The sequence below is a fragment of the Pseudoliparis swirei genome, chromosome 15 (genome assembly GCF_029220125.1).
Source record: "Pseudoliparis swirei isolate HS2019 ecotype Mariana Trench chromosome 15, NWPU_hadal_v1, whole genome shotgun sequence".
Classification (NCBI taxonomy): domain Eukaryota; kingdom Metazoa; phylum Chordata; class Actinopteri; order Perciformes; family Liparidae; genus Pseudoliparis; species Pseudoliparis swirei.
Window position 1 is genome coordinate 19415863 of NC_079402.1, and position 17892 is coordinate 19433754.

The 17892-nt window shown below is 41.1% G+C and overlaps 1 protein-coding gene across 1 annotated transcript in view; it reads right to left on the reverse strand.

Annotated features, from left to right (window-relative positions):
- Window positions 1-7141, reverse strand: part of pde8b (phosphodiesterase 8B) — a 38650-nt gene extending 31509 nt beyond the window's left edge. The window contains exon 1 of the mRNA XM_056432350.1: window positions 6457-7141. Coding sequence (XP_056288325.1) covers window positions 6457-6756 — 300 coding nt within the window. The 5' untranslated portion in view covers window positions 6757-7141. The remainder of the gene's footprint in view (window positions 1-6456) is intronic.
- Window positions 7142-17892: the final 10751 nt, after the last annotated feature.

Consider the following 17892-nt stretch of genomic DNA (forward strand, 5'->3'; position numbering starts at 1 on the left):
CCCCAATGTGTGTGATGTGTCAGCGACGCCGATTTAGTTCCTTCAAATGTGAGGCCTTTTCTGTGAGGAGGCGTTAAAAGGCATAAAAACACAAGAAAAGAAAAGGGAATTAATATCTATTTAACTCTGTGCTTCCTTTGTCCCTTTAACACACACACACACACACTTTAGAGAGCAGAAGCAAAATGAGCGTTTGTTGGACCTGAACGTTTAAAAAAACAGAAGACAAATACATCCAGGTAATGTTTGATAGTTTGACCTTTGACCTCCACGATGGCACCGACTCATCGCCGCCGTGACCCATCAAGGTAACTTTGATTAAAGTACTTAATTATGCAAGATGTGTGCTGCTCCATAATGCACTGACATTGTATTTACTTTTGTAATCGTGTTCATTAAGTATAGAGATATAAAGCAAACGGCCCTAAACTCAAAATCAGACGTGAGCCCATTGACACAATGTATTATTTCAGTGTTTTTTTGTTGTTATTCAGAGACACTTTGCTTTTTAAGTGTCATCAGGGACGATGTTATCAGGTGATTCCAGCTCAGGCTTCCAAGAATACATATGATATAATATATATATATTATATCACTTTCTTCAGCTGATCTTTTACTGTGGAGCAGCTTCAGGAAGTGATTTGTTTCTTTATGCCCGGGTGGAGAGAACATCCCTGATTAGGTGAGTCAGATTCTTGGAAGCCTGAGCTGGAATCACTCCCATCAGGTCAGAGGGACGAGGTCAAAGGAACGACTCCAAAGTTGTCAGAGAGGGGGTGGGGGCGAGGGTTTGGCTTCATGAGTAATTGAGTTCTACTTGAGGACGCCGCCGCCGCCAGATGTGAAGCAGAACAGGAAGGAAGTGCAAATGGGGACAGACGATGCAGGAATCACTGAGAGAGAGAGAGAGAGAGAGAGAGAGAAGAGTTTGGAGTGAGATCAGTCAGCGATGGAGGAGGCGTGTCCTGTTGAGGGCACGGCGACAACATCGGCACGGGGGAGACGTGCAGGGGGAAACGGGTGGAGGGAGATTCAGGACGATGAGGAGTGGTGGAGGTGGAGGAGCGCGAGAGGGTCCAGTCATGACGATGCAGACCACCGGGAGGGGAGGTGTGGAAAGACATTCAAAGTCAGAGGAAGTTGGAGGAAAGAGAAGAAAAATAAGACAGGAAGTAGATGTCGACGCAAAGACACGGTTTTGTAAAAAAAAAAGTCGATAAGTTGGTATTTGTGTTTTTAAATCGGTGACTTGAAAGCTGAAGATTTCCATGATAATAATAATCCATTTAATTTATAGAGTGCTTTTTAAGTTACTCAAAGACACTTTACATGTGACATTCATACACCGTGTCTACAGGGAGTGATTCAGGGTTAAGTGTCTTGCTCAAGGACACATTGACTAGGGCGGGGGTTTGAAGACGGACCTGCTAACCTTTGACCCACAGTCGCCCACATTTTTTTTATAAGTATCAGAATATGGAGCCGTTTACGTGAATATTAAATCACAACATACTGCAAAGACACTCAAAGAGTTCCTTGTAGATTAGCTATGAAACGAAGAGAAGCGATGTCATCGGTAGTGCACGTCTGACATATGATGTGCACTGATTTCTCATGTCGTTTAAGCAAAACATCAAAACCGCATGAGGCCGCATCCAATGTGTTGGAACTGATCGTTTCGAGGATCTATCCAGGAAGGTTCAAGTTGCCATGAAGACAGAGACAAATATCTGTTCATATATCCGTTTACATTTTGGCAAATTGGCTTCAATAAACGTATGCAGAACTAGCCGTCTGCTATTCCTCTTTACGCTGCGATCACAAAAGTCATCAACTATCACTGGATTCATTTGACATGTGGAGAAGAAAAGAAAAAACTTGAAGATTCTCAGGCACAAGTTATAAGGATTTTAAACTCCCTTCTAACTTCAGAGCGCGTTCCCCTTGCTGTGAAACTGGCGTCCTCTTAAACTCACACCACCTCATTCCATTGTTCTTGTGAAGCACTTTGAAAGGTGCCGTGTAAATAAACCCTTAATTACTCGCTGGGGCCCAGGTACGTCATGTCACGGCGTATACACACACACATTAGGACTCAGATTTAAACATCCCCCCCGCCCTCCTCCCTCCCTCGGCATGTTTCATGTATTCTCTTCAAGGTGTTTTATTTTTTCACTGTTTACAAGGCTGTTAGATTATAAAGATGACAAGTGAGTTTACATTATGGCTGCAGAACAGAGGGAGTCGTTTACACTCGCGGGCCAACGGCGAATCATTTTTGAGCAAGTGGATTTCTCATCTCGACTACGTGCGCGCACGCGCGTGTGTGTGTCTGTGTGTGTGTGGCTCATACTTTGAAACTCAACAGACTGGAAATAAAATGATACAGCATGACGTTATTCTGGTTAAATCCTCTGATCCAAAGCGTTAGGAGCCACGGGGGAAATATTATCGGATGCATTTCTGAGTATTGGCAGATAAAAGACGATGCTTTCGTCGTATTGTATCACTGTTCGCACGCGGGCCGTGGAGTTCACGTGAATCACAGTGCGAGCAACCAGGCCGCCTGTGGTGATTGGCCTGTACGCCGCGACAGCCATCTTCCTCACCCCCCCCCGAAGGCTTCTCTGCACGCTTTAGGGCGGGGCCACAGGTCATAACCTCGTGTTTACAATGTTTACTGAGGAAATAAATCAATATCATCGTGTTTATCATCGCTGTGGCATTAGCGTGTTCAGTCATAATCAATCAAATGTAAAGGGTTGCCAATTATGTGCGGCATCATATTCAACTGTAATACGTCACAATTCTTTATGTAACCTACTGTTTAGTTGTATTGCGTTTACGTAATCTATAAACTAATAACACCAGTGTAAGAACACAGCATTGGTGGAGCTCTGGTCCAGATACTTCCACATACGACTCATTTTTCTATGCATGCTAATCCTTGTGAATACAATGCAGCCCGACTCTATTAATGCAATTTGATATTTGGTGTTATTCCACAAAAACTACTTTGCACGAATCTGGTTTAAAAAAAATAAAAAATAAAAATTCCTGCAGCATCTGACCGCCATGATAAAAATGGCATCATCTCTGCTACTTCATTTCAAAACTACCCCACAAAAAGAAAGGGAAAAAATGAAAAAGAGCTTGGAAACATGACTGTGCTGCAGTGAGATAACATGCGTGTAAACACACACCTACAGGAACTTCTCCGCATGTAAACAGTTGTCCCGGTCCAACATTTAAACTATTTTCCACTTCAGTCTGGAGGACATTTCTCCCCTCCCTTTACATCCAAGACTCAGACCGTGTGCACAGCACACCGGCTAAAAGAAAACGCTGAAACAATAACAAACGGGTCGAAAAGTCTTAATCATAATTACTGACAGAACCAGCTTGACTTTTATTCCCGAGCTGCTGCCTTACGTGTCGGTTAAACCTGTAAGACCCACTGTAGGAAAGTCATGTTTAATTGCCGGATCTGGTTTATAAGCTTCTGTTCCTGTGCCAAAAAAAAGAAGCTCAAATGTATCTGAAATAAAAAAGAATCAACACTAAAAAGGCAATAATCTCAAAACTGATGACAAATATAGAAACAAAATGGATCCATCTACAGGCACAGAGAGAAGCATGCAAACAAAGACCTGCACGTCCTCTCGGCAGGTCAGGTGTGCTCTAAATCAGGTCGAGGTTTGGCCCCGCCCACCTCCGCCTGGGCAGGATTTGGGATTTTTCCAACACAGAGAGTGTTAAAAGCATTACAGCGTAACATTCCACAACCGTGTATGAGGTAGGCTGTATGGCCAACATCGTTTCCAGTAACAGTTTATATATATATACACACATACATATATTATTATTATTATATATATATATATATACACATACATATATATATATCCCTTAAATGGTAGATGCTGGCCCTTTAAGAAATGGTTCATGATATATATATATGTGTTTATCGCATTTGATTATTTTAATCTTTAATTTGTAAACTTCCACACCAACACATTATAAATATAAAATGGACGTTTTAAGGTTGCCGAGAACAATAATGTCAAGTGTTGCAGGTTTTTAGTGTTATAGCTTACGGTTAAATTGACTCCAGCATGATGAATGCAATAGAGTTTACCAAGAGACAAGACTCTACTTTTCTTGCAGGAGTTGCTTATCTTTTATTTTTGAAAAGCTGACAAAACTGTGTCAAAATAAACTACAGTGTGCAAAATGTGCAGCGCAATTCCTTTCTAGGCTACTAGATTCGAGAGAATAGAACAGAATTGCCAAATCAAACTTTGTATCCCTCCATTTCTTTTCTAAATATTGTTTTTTCGTTTGTAAAAATAAAAAAGGAAGCTGACAGATAATCAGAACACACACACACAAATAAATGGTATTATTGATCCTCTCAGTCCTCAGAAATCAAACAAACAACTGACACGCCCGCGTGCACGTGGAACCAGGCACACAAGTAAACGCCATTAATTGAACTGTAAGAATAAAAGTGCCACTCGGAAAGACAACAAAAAAAGAAGAAGATGTGCCTGTTAACTCGTTATTTAGCACCCACTGATGTATTGATATATTTATGCATCGCAATACTTTTTTCTCTCCATTGTGTATGAACAAAAAGATGTCAACGCAATTCTGGAGGAATAATATTTTAGTGTGGAAGACGCAGACGGATGAATGGAGCAGAATTCCTCTGTTTTCTCTAAACATTGCCACTTGTAGAGCCTCTCCAGAGTTAAACCGACAGCATGACATTAAGAACAAATTCACAAACGTCAAACAACGATACGACTGTCCAGGAGCATAGTTTACCAAAGCGGTTTGAATAAACAGGAACGGTTCTGATCACATGGCTTTGTGAAGCCTGAGTGGGTTAATGTGTCCTGAGGGGGTCACATGATCATCTGCTTCTATACTTCTTAACAAATCACAGCTTCATCCTCTGGGGCTCGATTATAAATATGAAGAAGTATTTGTTCACATGCTCTGCTCCCCCCCCCCCCCCCCCATGAGAGGGATCCATCAACTTGTGAAAGAGTGCACACAAATAAATACGACAAGACGAGTACACAACTCCAGCAGCTCGTGATCTTCATCCTGAGGTTCTTATGACTCCTCCCCACATTGCGTCACTCAGTTGTCAACTGGATTTCTGTGTGTGGAAACTCAAAGTTCACTTATTAGCTTTTTTTCTTGATTTCCTCCCTTGAAAACCCTTGAGAAGGACGTGCGTGCACTTTGAGTTAAGAGTTTGACTTTCACATGAAGCCTCTGATGAACGCGACACCCATAAACGTATTTTTTTATTTTGTGGCTTAATAACTTCGCTTATTCCGCGCTGCGTCTCCCGCGTGCCGAATTGGACGTCTCCCAGTGTTGTGAACCTTCAGCGTCCAAGCGGAGCGTCCGGTGGGAGGAACTGAAGTCGACGAAAGAACACGAGCGGTCAAACCACAGATGACCCTTTGACCCCTCGACTCGTTGCACTTTTAAAAAAGGCACGCGCGCTGTTGCGTCGAACCGAGTGGATGCTCGTCTTGGCTCATCCTACAAGGAACCTTTTGCCATAATCAATAAATAATAAACAATATATGTATGGGTTATTTCACCAACATCGCGCCAGCAACACTTGTAGTGAAGTTGCTTTTAATGCAACAAGTTAACACTTTACTGTAATGCCTTGTATTCATTACCAGGATATAAACGGGTAATAAATGGTTTATTACACCCTATAATGTAATCGTGAGCAGATATACATTGTTGTTATGACCACCAGCACACATAAAGGCCGCTGTATGAACATAACAAATGACAATATAACAGTTGTAATAATGTCAAATATGTCGAGAAGCTCTAATTGGTGACACTTTACAACTACATTAAATGTGTGTAATAAAGCCATTATAACATGGAGGAGCTCGACTGTAACAACCACCTTGATCTCCTTGCCAGGTTGTGCAGTATATGCACCTCCAGGCCACGATTTAGTGTAAGGCTGGTTATGTCACGAGCAACAGCTGTTGCTGAATGAAGGACTCAAGTTTTCACCTCTAATGAGAAAAATATCAAAATCCTGCTCGGCCAACTGAACATGCACCAAATGTAAAGTCAGCATCCAGTGGAGCATTTTTTTAAACAATAAATTATTGATTCTGCAAGCCCATCTTTCATGTTGACAGAAACAGTTCATGCATCAGATCACACGTCCCGTTAGACGTGATGTCACAACTGAGGTCTGGCAGAACCAGAGACTAAAGCCATCACACACATGTAAATAAAAGGCGGAGGCCTCCTCTTCTTCTTCCTCCTCTAACTCTTCCTCCGGGGACAAACAAACAACCGCCGGGCCTCCTCACGTGCGATTCTCCCACTCACGACTCCAGGTGATGATGCTGTGGCACGAGGCAGCAACCCCCCCCCCCGCCGTACTATATATACCTTGACGCCGGTGTGGCTGGTCTGCGTCTCGGCCTCGATGCGGACGTGCGCCCCCCCAACGCCGCCGCCCTCCCTGCGGTCGCCGCGGCACGAGGAGGAGTTGTTGCGCGAGTGTCGGCTCTGGAAGGTGAGCGCGGAGGGGATGGTCTCCGCCGCGTCGGTCTTGACGAAGAGTCCGTGCAGCGTGGCCGCGGTGCCCTGGGAGATGGTGGTGGTCTGGTGGGGGGAGTTGGACTCGTCCGAGTCCCGGCAGTAGATCACGCCGCTCTGAGAGACGTGGATGCTGGGAGCGCAGCCCATGCCTCAGCGACGCGCCCCCGCCCCCCCCGATAATAAAGCACCGACGCTCGGGTACCACCGGCCGCCGCACGCAGGCAGCCGCCTTACTCCGGGCATCGGCTACGGGCTCGAGTCGCTCTCTCCTCCGCACACCTCATCAAGGTTAGAGGGGGGGTCGGGGGTCTGGGGGGCTACTGCAGGATCTCGGATGTCGATATCATATCCAGGAAGAAGAAAAAAAGGTGGCTATAGACTAAAAGCTGCGCGCGCTATAGCGTGTCTATGAAATGAAGACCAACTAAATGAATCTAAACGCACTGGACCACCTGGCTCCTCTTCATCACCTCTTGCTTCATATCCGGCTTTGTATCTCCACTCATCCTCCAACTGGCTTTATGAAATCTCCTCTTGTGTCTCTTACTTTAGTTATTCTGCCTGCAGATCATTGGCCATGGTCCATCCCTCTCTCCCGCTCCCCCCCTCTCTCTCTCCAGAGGTTTTTAAAAAAATCCTTGCTATGCTGAATTATGATGCTAGTAGTGGAGGCTTGCTGGAAACCACTTCCCCTCTTCTCGCTTATTTTAGATCCCATGACAACGATTGTGGGGGATTATGGTTTTTTGTATGTGTTAAGCCGAAATTGTGCAGCGGATGACTAAATGCTTTTGACATCTGACCTTTGACCAGAAGTTCGATTGTTTTCTTGATTACTTAATCTATGAAGGATGAACAAATATAAAACTATATATGCATAAAAAAGAAAATAGGGCAGATGTCGTAAGGGATCTCGTTATCCGCTGCACAATTTCAGCAATGCAAAAAAAAAGATGATTAGAGGATTAGTCTTATATAGATTTCACCTGATACGAGTTAGAATTCACCATTTCCCCAACCCAACATTGACGTCTTAAAATTGCATATTTTGTCAGACCAAAATGTATTCAGAAAACTTTAGGAAAAAATGACTTCATCAATGAATTGAAAATCAGATTGACTCTTAATATATATAGTTTCAGGTCTATGATTTATTATGAATTATGGAACTCATATTTGTTTTTTTACTAACAATGGTTTATTTGTTTAAAGTTACTGTTGAGTCCTGGTCCTCTATAGACCTCCATCAGTAAACCAGACCCTCAGAGAGAAGACGGTCTGTTTCTATAGAGTTAGTCTCATTGATAGGTCAACAGGGCCACTGGGTCGGATTCTGGTGAAACCAGATGACATCATGCAGGTTCCTTCAGCTCCGAGACCAGCGGGGCCTCCAGCAGAGACTGGCCCACTGTGGACGGACCCAGATCCAGCAGAGACCAGTCCACCGTGGACAGACCCAGATCCAGCAGAGACCAGTCCACCATGGACAGACCCAGATCCAGCAGAGACCAGTCCACCGTGGACAGACCCAGATCCAGCAGAGACCAGTCCACCATGGACAGACCCAGATCCAGCAGAGACCAGTCCACCAGAGACCAGTCCACCGTGGACAGACCCAGATCCAGCAGAGACCAGTCCACCATGGACAGACCCAGATCCAGCAGAGACCAGTCCACCGTGGACAGACCCAGATCCAGCAGAGACCAGTCCACCGTGGACAGACCCAGATCCAACTTCACCTGCAGTCTTGGACCTGCAGTCGGAGCTGGAGGGCTGGGAGGCACGGGAGAACCAGGACTGAAGGGCAGACCATCAGACCCTGCTGCAGTAAAATGAGGTTTTCGAAACGGACCCTGGTGCTCAGAGACACTACCACTTTAGTCCACAGGGGGCGCCAGAACCAACATAAAATAAAAGTTCCTTGATGTGACTTGATGTTTTATTTGTTCAATGAGCCCTCAGAGCTAAATGGACGTAATTACAGATAATAATAAAAAAATTACAAAAATGTTAATCGAACTAATTGACAGTGACACTTCCCTGTAAATACAATAGATAAGAACATTATTAATGAAAAATAAATTGAGAAAACCAGCTGTTGAAATCTGGTTCCAGGTTCTAATTCATTATTACAATAATCTTGAAAAAATAATAAAAACCTCCAGACAGATTAACCAGGTTGTGCTGCGTGTTGCACAATCAGTATTTAATGCAGACCTTGAGCTCTTGAATGAGGAGGAAAAATATATCGTTCATCGTCATACAAAATGTAAATAAACTCTAATATCATTGTTCGTTCCTACCGCTGCAAACAATGTGACCTCTAAGATAATGATCACTCGACGCTGCAGTTCTGCAGAGCTTTACGGAGCATTTTGGCACTTTCTAGCTCATTGTTTTGGTTTTTACAGGCCACGCCTTCACCGCTATACGGTCTCACATGAAGCCTCAGTTCACTTCCTGCTCAGCAGGAAGCTGCAGAGCGACACATTCACAGACTCGCTGGTGAACATCGTGGATTATCTAGCAGCTGAAGAGTCAGATATCTTTCTTGAGAGGTGGAGGAGACCAAAAACTGAGCTAAAAGAGAGATGCTATTGGACTTACATTCATCGGGAGACACAAACACAACTTCAAATGAATGCCAGTGTTTCTCAATGTGTCAACAAGAAAACATTCGCCGCAACATAAAAGTTGTTTTTTAGCTTCTTTTTGCTGTGGCTGAAAAAATATGTAAATGCAAATTGAATTAAGTTGTCTAATTCACCATTAAATATGCATGAATGTTATTATATCGTGTCGGTTTCCATTAGTGAAACGCTATCATCAGAATGTTGAGGTACGTTATTTAATTATTTTCATTTTACGCTACTTTCCATTTCACTACAAATATTGTACTTTTTAAACTCAGATTATGAATACAAAATATAACCAAATAAATGATGATGTATTAGTATAGGTTAAAATACACGGTAGTATACGAAGTGATTCGCAAAATTAGTTCAGATTTACTAGGAGCAACATTAAGGTGATGAAAACATAAATGCATCAATAATAATAATCCAATAATATAAATAGTTGTAGTGAAATATGCCATTATGCAGTATGAGTACTATATTTTGATGCCTACTTTTATACTTCTATTTTGAATAAGCCATCACATGGGCGGTTGTACATATAAATACATTTACGTTAGAGCAAGTAGTCCCAACACAATGACACGGCAGCTAAGAAACACATTTTAAAACAATGCCGGGATGCCTGCACTTCACTCGTATTTACATTTCCTGCTACGCTCCAAAGTAACAGCTATACCAACTAGTTACCTAAAATCAAGGATTTTACATATTGATTATAAAATGATCCACTGTTACAGTTAACACCAAAAACATGTTAAATAATAAAGATAGATCCACCGCTTCTAGCTTCAACACTAAAAGGATAATACTACAATAAAGGTTTATATAGTGCAACATTAACAGGAATAATTTTTCTACTGTGAGCAATTTTATTTGTTATACTTCAAGTACATTCAGCTGATGTACTTTTACTTGAGGAACATTAACAAAGCAGTTTAAAACAACTTTCTCGAGAGTTTACTGCTACTTCTTCTAAAGTAATTTGTACATTTTACTTTTAGTATAAACTACCGTCTGTCTGGTATTTAGTATTTGCGATCAGTGCATACATTAGATCTACTTTCTTATACTCTACTTTTAAATGTTCTCCTGTTGAGACTGCAGACAGCCCCCTGGTGGCGGGCCTCACTCATGACCACCACCTCATCAAAACCAGTATGTTTACTGGGTTTGATGGGTTTCCTCATACAAGTCACCACCACAGCTTCAAGTAGACTTTAAGCTCCAACATACACACACAATAAACAGCCATAACCACAGCACCAACGACATTAAATCAACCTTAATAATGAGAGCTGTGCACATAACTCCCACCCTGAACAGCACACAAACCTGCTTAAATAAACAACTCCATATGTATTTGTTCTAGAGTTATGTAGTTATGCTCTATTCTTTTTTTCTTATCATGCACTAACTCCACTTAAAATATAAATATATATATATATATTAGTATTTATTGTTTTATATTGATGAGCAACAAGTTACAGGGAAGAGTGTTTTAGTAATTTGGGTGTGTAGTCCAGACACATTATTAAAGATAAAGTTATTTTCCTCCCAACACAAAGCTTGTTTTCTGTGTTTACTGATAGAGCTCTTACCTTCCGTGGTCCATTGGGGAATAAAGCACTTTCCTCTGATGACAGTCCACTCATGTCTTAAAGCCACTAAGTTTTGTCCTCCAGTAAGAAGAAGAAAAAAGAAAAACTAAAAACTAATCTAAACCATGAGGAATAAAAACCCGTTTTCTCTGAACTGGGTCAGGTGGCCGTGCTGGTTGCGCCGGAGACTCACGCGCTGTCCCTCAGGTACCGAGCGGCGGACACTTTGGTTTCATGTCGGCCTCCCAACTTCACAACCTCCTCCGGTTCGGGCTGCGCCGCGCGGGCCCGGTGTCCGTGCGGTCCTAGTGTCCCTCGGCCCGGCAGCAACACGTGGACCGGGTGGGGGAAGGAGCCTTTTAGAGGTTTTATTTGTTACGTTACGATACAAATAAAAGTACCACAAAACCAAGCAGGACACTGCACTTATATAACAGACTTAAACATTACAGTTATTATTATGATTTACATATTGACATTTTAAAATCAGGGGTTGGGAAGGTTATTTTAAAAAGGTAACCGTTACTTTAAAGTTTTCAGTTTTTTAAAATGTTTCATTTATTCAAGAAAAAGCAAGAACAATACTTAAATAGAAGAAGTCCTGAGTCCAAGTGAGCCAACTTTATCAGCAAAACACTTTTTAAAAACTTGGGCTACGAGTTATTATTTTTAATGTATTGACATTTTCATCAGTGTTGGAAAGAGTACTACAACAGCATACTGTTACTTTAAAAATGTCATATATACATATATATATATATATATGTATATGTATATATACATATACACATATATATATATACACATACATACACAGTACAATGAGGACACTTTGGCACAAACACATTTTGATACGAGTTATTGTAGCCGATATGATGATGATGATGATGATGATGATGAGGCTGTTTTACGATTAATGAAGTAAAGAGCACATTTAGGCTACACAAAAATCACAGCAGAGTCCTTATGTACAAACCCACTAAATAATAATTAGTTGCACACTATTGATTATTAATTAAACTCGTGCAACCACATCAACGAAGCAGCCTGCCGCTGCAAATAGAATCCACAGCAGAACAAAACATCCCAAATACAACAAGCACACAGATGTATAAATAAACACAATCAACTCAGCAGCTCGCGTCACAGTTTCTGCACGCGACACTGTTGTAGCAAAGAGTGACACTGTTGTAGCTCGCTGCTGATGTTCTCACCTGTCTCATTATTCCCAACGCAAAGGTCCAGTACAACCAGTCTCTCGGTCCCAGTACAACCAGTTCTCAAGTAGCAGAAAGGCCTTTCTGTATGAAACGTTCACCACAGATGCACCATGTTAGCGTTCTGCATTGCAGCCACACCCAGCATGCACCTGTTGGTCACGTGGATCAACATCCTTGGGGGTTGGGAGGATTTAGTCTGAATCAAACGGAATCACCAATAATGCATCCCTTTTTTATTTATTTTTAACCTAATAACGACTTCCACATATTACATTAAGATTTTTAAAAAATTCAATAAATATGTATTAGTAGAATACAAGTAGGAGTACCGATCCACCCCTGTTTTTAATGTGGCCAAGATGGAGATACTACATAGTTTTCGTACTGATGATCATTGATGCACATCCTTAAGTTTAGTGGGGGAAAGTTACTACGTAAGTGGCCAACATTTACTGTAGCTTAATGATACTTTATATGAGTATTACCAATATATACTACTTACATATTAGCTCCAATATATCTCAGAGTAAATATGTATTGTAGTCTCAGGGTCGCTTGTTGAGGTTATGAAGCCTGTTGAAGCTTATTCATGTTGGTGGGAATGACAATGAGGGTTGCATTTCTGAATATATATATATATATATATACATGAACAATTATTTTTATGTTGTAGATTGTCAACGTGGAGCCAATTTAGGACACTTTTATATATTAACTCAGAAGCATATCACGTATTTTTGGACTGTGGGAGGAACCCGGAGGGAATTGGGGTCAAACCCGGCCCCTACCTGGGCCCCTCTTGCAGGTGATGGTGGCCATGATGGGTTTATCTATATTTATTGTTATGTAACTTTCACTTCGTAACATTCCTTTTCTGTGCAACGTGGCAAATAAACGATTCTGATTCTGTAATTCACTTTAATATATCATAAAAGGCATTTTGAACAAACGTGCATGGCCCCTCAACAAAACTACTTGCACCCCTTATTATGTATGCATTACATTTATTTTTAATAAAACACAAGGCATTATGGTTTTGTCAATGTCAGATATTTTCTGTGTTTATATTTAATTTGTCCGATTATGTTAAATCTGAAGGTTTACGTTTTTTTATGGATAGACAAAATATGTAAATGCACAAGAGCTTCATTTAAAAAAGAAAGAAAAAGGGAGATATGTATTTAGCAGATTCCTCAGCTGACCAGCAGAGGGCGTGAGAAGTATGGCAGATACGATTTGATCGACTCCATTCACAATTATTTATTATTATTATTAGCTTCTTCTGTACTGTGATCGGATGAAAAAGTGAATAAATATGTTTAGAAAGTTGCTCTATAATATACAACTGTTCATTTTAAAAGCAGACAGCTGGATTCAAAGGAAACAAACTGATCCAAAAACAAATAAAACTATATTTTCTAAGTTCTAGCCAATACAATATCCTAAAAAACGGATTAATTAAATGCTTACTATTATTTTGTGTGTGTTCGGACCAGATGTATAAATGTGTAAATTAGGCTTTTCTTGGAAGACACATTAAAGCTGGAGATGAATGAGCTCTCATCCTGTTTACCAGGAAGCCGGATTTCAGTCTCTTCTGCTCAACTTGCAAGAATGTGTAGCTTATTGTGACAGAAGCAGGCCTTTGTTTCCACAAATCTGAATTATGCATGGCTCAGCTGAATCCTTCTTACACACACACACACACACACACACACACACACACACACACACACACACACACACACACACACACACACACACACACACACACACACACACACACACACACACACACACACACACACACACACACACACACACACACACACACACACCAGACTGCTTATGTTACACATTGATGCACAGAGGAGGCTTTCACACTTGATGTGTTTGTCCGTATATTCATCTGTACACACACACACAGATGAGGTTGCCAGGTTGTCACAGACCTTTGTCCTGCAATTTAAGTTTTCATGTGCCGCTGAAGGATTTGTGAAGTAAAGGAGAAGTCAGAGACGTGCAGTTTGTCCTGATTAAGTTTTTAATGTATTTTTATTGTTGTTTTCACACTTTTCAGCTGTTAGTTTTGACAAAATGTCAAAACGAGTGAGGACGTGAATATACTGTATAGGTCTGAATATAACTTAATGTAACCTTCTGTCAGGGTCTCGTCACAATGTGAGGCGCAGGGGCAGAGAAACAGGCTGGACTCAATATGAATAACGAAAAACTCTTTAATTTAAGCAAAAGTTCTACAACAACAACAAAAAAGTCCAAAAGGGTGCAGGCAGAGAATCGGGGGTCAGGGCAGGCAGGCAGGAATATCCAGGGCACACGGAAGACGGCACTAAAGACACAGAACTATAGACAACAATCCAGCAGGAGACACGGGAAAGACTGACGCAATATAAAGGGGCGAAATAGGTGTACGGCATCAGACAGTAACGAGATAAGGGTGGCTGAGGGCAGGTGCAGGGAATGAAACAATCAAGGAGAGAGGAGACACAGAGGAGACACATAAAGACACAGGGCGTTACACCTTTATTGTATAATCGTGAATTTATGTTTATAATCAAACAAATGTATTAACTCTGTCAATAACAAGTTAAAGATATTTTTTTTAATTGATGTACTGTTTTATTTGGTATAACTTAAAATACCTACTATTGTATTGTCCACATTTATGTGTGTTACTGCATTAGCTTGAAGCTAACGTCTGGTACAAAATACATCAAATCAAAATCTAACATGTTTATGTTTCACACAGTAAATGCTCCTTTACAAACAAAATAAATCAATTAATTAACTATAATTATGGTAAATTTGGTGAATGTGAGTGAAATTCATCAGTTTGATTGCAACTTTACTTGGCAGGCTTTTTTCTTCAATCACCTGCATACACGTGATCTCCTCTTCTTTAGTTTGAAAGACATGTGATGCATGAGATAAAACCTTAAGTTTACATGCTTTTCTTTTTCCAACATCCATGAACTGAGATCCAATAACCTTTTCCTAATCCGCCGGAGCACCTGGACGTCCGGACCGAGATAGTTCTCACACGTCAGCGCTCACGATACAATCGACACGTTGCCTCCCTGCCTCCTCTCGCGCCTTTGATATGATACGAGAGGCCGAGAGGCATCGGACAGGAGGCGATCGATAAGCAGAGGAAGGAGTGCAGGCGATGCCGCGTGATAAGAAAATGCAATTTTCTACTCTCTACCGAAAAAATATGAAAACAGCTGGAATGTTTTCTCTGTTTCTTTCTTTTTTTTACGAGATATGTACGTTTTCATTAATGTGTGATTCCTGCCGAGTGTGAGGGCTGTTTATCAGCGTCAGGGAGCAGATACGAGGCCTGCCATGTGTGTGGCGCTGCTACCGGGCCTCTGTGTTTATCTATTTCAATTTCTAATACATTTTTTGACAGTAAAGCATCGGTGCCTACATTTTTTTAAATAATGAACGTATTTAGATAATTAAATTTTTCAATTTTTTTTATGTCTATAAGTTTCTGCGTCATCAGTTGAAATGTCAGTGGCACCGAGCAGCGGGGTTTCTGTTTGACCTTTCACGAAGAGGTCAGGGTCACATGTTACATTGAGAGGTGGCGTGGTCATGGTGTGAGATTTCCATCTGCTATAACTGATCAATCAATATTATCGGAATGGTTTAATTCACTTTTGGTAGCATGATCGTAAAAAGCTGCCAGACTGAAATATCTCAACAACTTTTTAATGGGTTACCATTAATTCAATTTATTCAGTTTATTTTATTTGTACACTTGGTTCATACGTTCATGTTCCTTAGAGGATGAATCCTAATGACTTTGGTGATCCCCTGACTTTTCCTCTACGGCGCCACCAACAGGTCAACGTTTTTCACTTCGCCAGAGAGATATCTAAAAGATGGATTGAAACACACTTTTGCTCAGACAGTTATGGTTCCCAGAGGATGAATCCTAATGAAATTGGCTCAGACATCAAGAGAGAAGTAGAGTCATTTATATAACCTGCTAGACAACCAGAGGAGTCGCCCCCTGGTGGTCAGTCGCAAAAATGCAGCTTTAAGACACTTCCGATTCGAGGTGAACATTTTAATTCGTCCAGTAAAAATGTGTACATTTACATGCTAAACTATAGATATTGAACATATGATATATACTTTTATTAATCCCCAAGGGGAAATTAGTTCTCTGCATTTAACCCATCCTTAGTTATTAAGGAGCAGTGGGCTGCAGTGATGCGCCCGGGAAGCAACTGGGGGTTCAGTGCCTTGCTCAAGGACACTTCGACTTGCAACAACTAATGGGGAGAGTCGGGATCGAACCGACAACCTTGGGGTTGCAGGACGACCCCCTTAACCCACTGAGCTACAGCCGCCCCCTAACGTATACATGTTAGAGTTGCCATTGATAGCATGTTAGTATGCCAATATTAGTATTTAGCTCAATACACCGAAACAGAGCTGCTATTATGGCTCTATTTGCTTTTCTCTGGTCAAACTTGTGCCCCCTGCTTCTTTCCTTTAACTTATGCAACACCGCTGTGTTTAAAAATATACCTTTTTTTAAATGAACTGGCTGAAACCTTTTAAAGAGGTCCCTATTTTTTCGAGAAATTATGCTGAAATTCTGTAAATACACATGTGAAAGACAAAAAAAAGAAAGAAGGAAAGCTGCTTCGTTGAGGATGCAGGACATAAGTGGTGCTCGTGTCACATGTTTTTTTCCAAATAGCTGCAACTCATGCAGATGTGATTACTTCCTCCCCCCAATGATGAAAGCATATTTTAAGGACTCATTGGTTTGACATTATGTCAGAGTTTACTCCACTAAACGATAATGTACATAACTACAGAAAGGACCCGATGGGCAGCATCTGATGGAGCCTGATGACGCGTCAGTGCTTAATGGTTTCTGCCATTCAACCAGACCTCTCAGGGCAAAACAACAAGCTGCCGAATCCCTCGAGTGCAAATCCACCCACAAGCCAAATAAAACTCCTGACGACGCTGCAGAAAAGAAATAGCTCAAATTAGTGGTAATGTAAAGTGAGAAGAAATAAATGTTGCTTGTTTTTTTATATATTGGAGAAATCAGGACACAAATGTGTTATTTTACATCAACCGTGTGAGTAAATCATCGGTTTGCAGACGCACAAATACATGTGTGAGACATGTGAGACATTAATACAAATAAACAAATAAACTATAAAGCTGGCACTGAGCAAATTGCGTTTACTTTATTCAAGCCCCATTTCAACCTCTAACCCATGAGTGGTTTCCACGTCCGATACCGTTGACATATAACGCCTGAATGAATCTGGTCGTATTTTCTTTTGGTATGGAGCGTAACACCAAACTCTGAGACTGTGACTCTCCGAGAAGGCCGAAGGAAACGACAGGAACTGAATTATTGTAATATTATCCTGTAAAATCTCAATTTAAAAGCATAAAAATCTGGAACAAAAATGTACACAAACTCAGAATGATCCTGTCATCCTGCCTGTTTTTAGGAGACACGGTCAGATACAAGTCAGATTTTATTTGTTAGACCGCATAAATATGCAAAATATTTACATTTGGCCAACATGGCGATCCATAAAAGTAGAGGTCAGTTTTCAAAGAATAAATAAGATATCAAATCTGATTTTAAACTAAATATCAGTGTCATACTTTTGCAAAAATAGTTATGCAACGAAGTTACACAACGTCATGCTACAAACGCACATTGTCTCAACTCATTTCCATTCGGCAGTCGTGTGTACAGAAACACTTTCATGTCCATGGCTTATCTTGCAGACGCCGGCATGTTGTTTCCCT